Source organism: Mandrillus leucophaeus, unplaced genomic scaffold, assembly GCF_000951045.1.
Source record: "Mandrillus leucophaeus isolate KB7577 unplaced genomic scaffold, Mleu.le_1.0 Scaffold215, whole genome shotgun sequence".
In the NCBI taxonomy this organism is placed as follows: domain Eukaryota; kingdom Metazoa; phylum Chordata; class Mammalia; order Primates; family Cercopithecidae; genus Mandrillus; species Mandrillus leucophaeus.
The window spans coordinates 1,249,402-1,251,259 of NW_012102199.1; the positions used below are offsets into that span (position 1 = coordinate 1,249,402).

Sequence of the window (1,858 nt, forward strand, 5' to 3'; positions counted from 1 at the left end):
GACTTAGAAACACAGACACACAAATACACATAAACATAGACACACACTCAGACACAAATACTCATAGACGTAAACACAGACATAGACAAAAACAGACACAAGCACAGGCACAGACAAAGATATACACACAGCATTGACATAGACACAGCCATAGACGAAGACACTGTCACAGACACAGACAAAAAACACGGACATAGACAGACACTGAGACAAAGACACAAACACGGAGAAAAGACAAAGACATAAACACAGACACAGATACACACAAAGACATAGACATGGATGAAGATATAGACAGAGACAAAGACATGCACATAGACGTAGAAAAGACAGGACAAAGCCGTAGACATGGACAAAGATGAGGACACAGATACAAAGACGTACGGATATGGCCAATGACAAAGACAAAGACACACAGTCACAGTCACAGACAGAGACACAAACTCAAACAGAGACAAAGATATAGAAAGACATAGGCAAAAACATAAACATAGATCCAGATGTAGATGTAGATGTAAATGTACCTATTTAAATGTGGCCAATTCACTCATTAGCTTGTAAATAGAGCAAACTCTCAGACTTGTCAGTTTCAAACCTAGCAGCTCCCTGCTACGTGCATTCCACAGAGGCATCTCCAAAACCTATCTCTGACCTGTCCCTCCCTTCCTCAATCACCTTCCATGGCTTCCTAGTGCCCTCTGGATCAAGTTCAAATTCTTTCATCTGACATTTCACATGAAGCTCCCTTCTACTTCTTGAATTCAGATCCCAGAGAAGCCCACCTTGCTCAGCAGGAGCACATCAATGAAGTCCAAAGTCTTGGATTTGGCCTTGGCTTGGAGGAAGTCCTCAACACCCTGGCTAGGGAGGGTGCGGCGACGCTCCTGGATGACGGCGTCTGTGAAGTCGTGCACCAGGCGGCAGGCCCTGCGGAAACGCTGCCCATCAGGGGTGAGATAATACAGGAAATCTATATACAGGAGGATCTGCTGGTGTCTTTTTGATATAAGGGCACTGAGCTCCAAGATGGCGGCAATATATTCACTGGGCTTCCTGCAGGATAAGGGCAGAAAGGGAGAAAACAATTTAATACACCGGAAGCCCCAGGAGCACCTCCCACCAGCAGCCAGGAGCTACCTCCTATCAGTAAACGGAGTATCCAGGAATAGATGACCCCACAGATACAGGGTGGGGATCAGCATGAGATTGATTCTCCAAGCTCTCTTCTCCCCCTGCATCCTATCTCTGTGAGATGCCTCCATGCCGCTAGGCATCCAGAGTATAACTTGCACATTTTTCTCCTGTTCTCTCTTTCCCTCACCGTATACAGTCCTGACCCTTCTCCTTGAAACTGTCCACAAAGTTCAGACTTCATCCTCCTCCAACCGGTCCATGATCTAGCTTCCACCCTAGCCTCTTTGCATCAATGTTAACTCCATTTAGTGCTACATTACAGGCAATCCCCTATAGAGCTCAGCTCTGACCACATCCACCAGTTCAAACCTCTTCGATGGCTCCCTGGAAGCCTCAAGATAAAGTTCACACCAGTCCTTCAATGATCAGGTATAACGAAACACCTCCAGGAAGGTTTGTCTGATTTCCCTGCTCAGTCCTCCCTCCCCCACCTACCCACTTTGGGTCCATGGCCCAAGATCCCAGACCCTAGGCAAGAACTTACTCCTGACAATGGCTGTCAAAGCTGAAGACACATTTCTGCAGACTGTCCAAGGTCATGAGGCTGATGTGCTCAAACATGTCCAGACGGGCACTGCCCCCCGAGGCCAGGGGCTGCCACTTGGCCTAGCCAGAGAAGGGGACAGAGCTGGGGCAGGCTCCTCACTCCTTTGAGCACCTCTCC

General features: G+C 47.8%; 1 protein-coding gene across 3 annotated transcripts in view; it reads right to left on the reverse strand.

Annotated features, from left to right (window-relative positions):
- The window catches only part of LOC105540101 (phylloquinone omega-hydroxylase CYP4F2), a 36,244-nt gene that overhangs the window by 10,253 nt on the left and 24,133 nt on the right, over positions 1-1,858 (reverse strand). For all 3 annotated transcript variants that reach the window (XM_011980590.1, XM_011980589.1, XM_011980591.1), the window contains 2 exons: positions 1,679-1,800; positions 783-1,053 (listed from right to left, as the gene is read on the reverse strand). In XM_011980590.1, the coding sequence (XP_011835980.1) occupies positions 783-1,053; positions 1,679-1,800 (393 nt within the window). The remainder of the gene's footprint in view (positions 1-782; positions 1,054-1,678; positions 1,801-1,858) is intronic.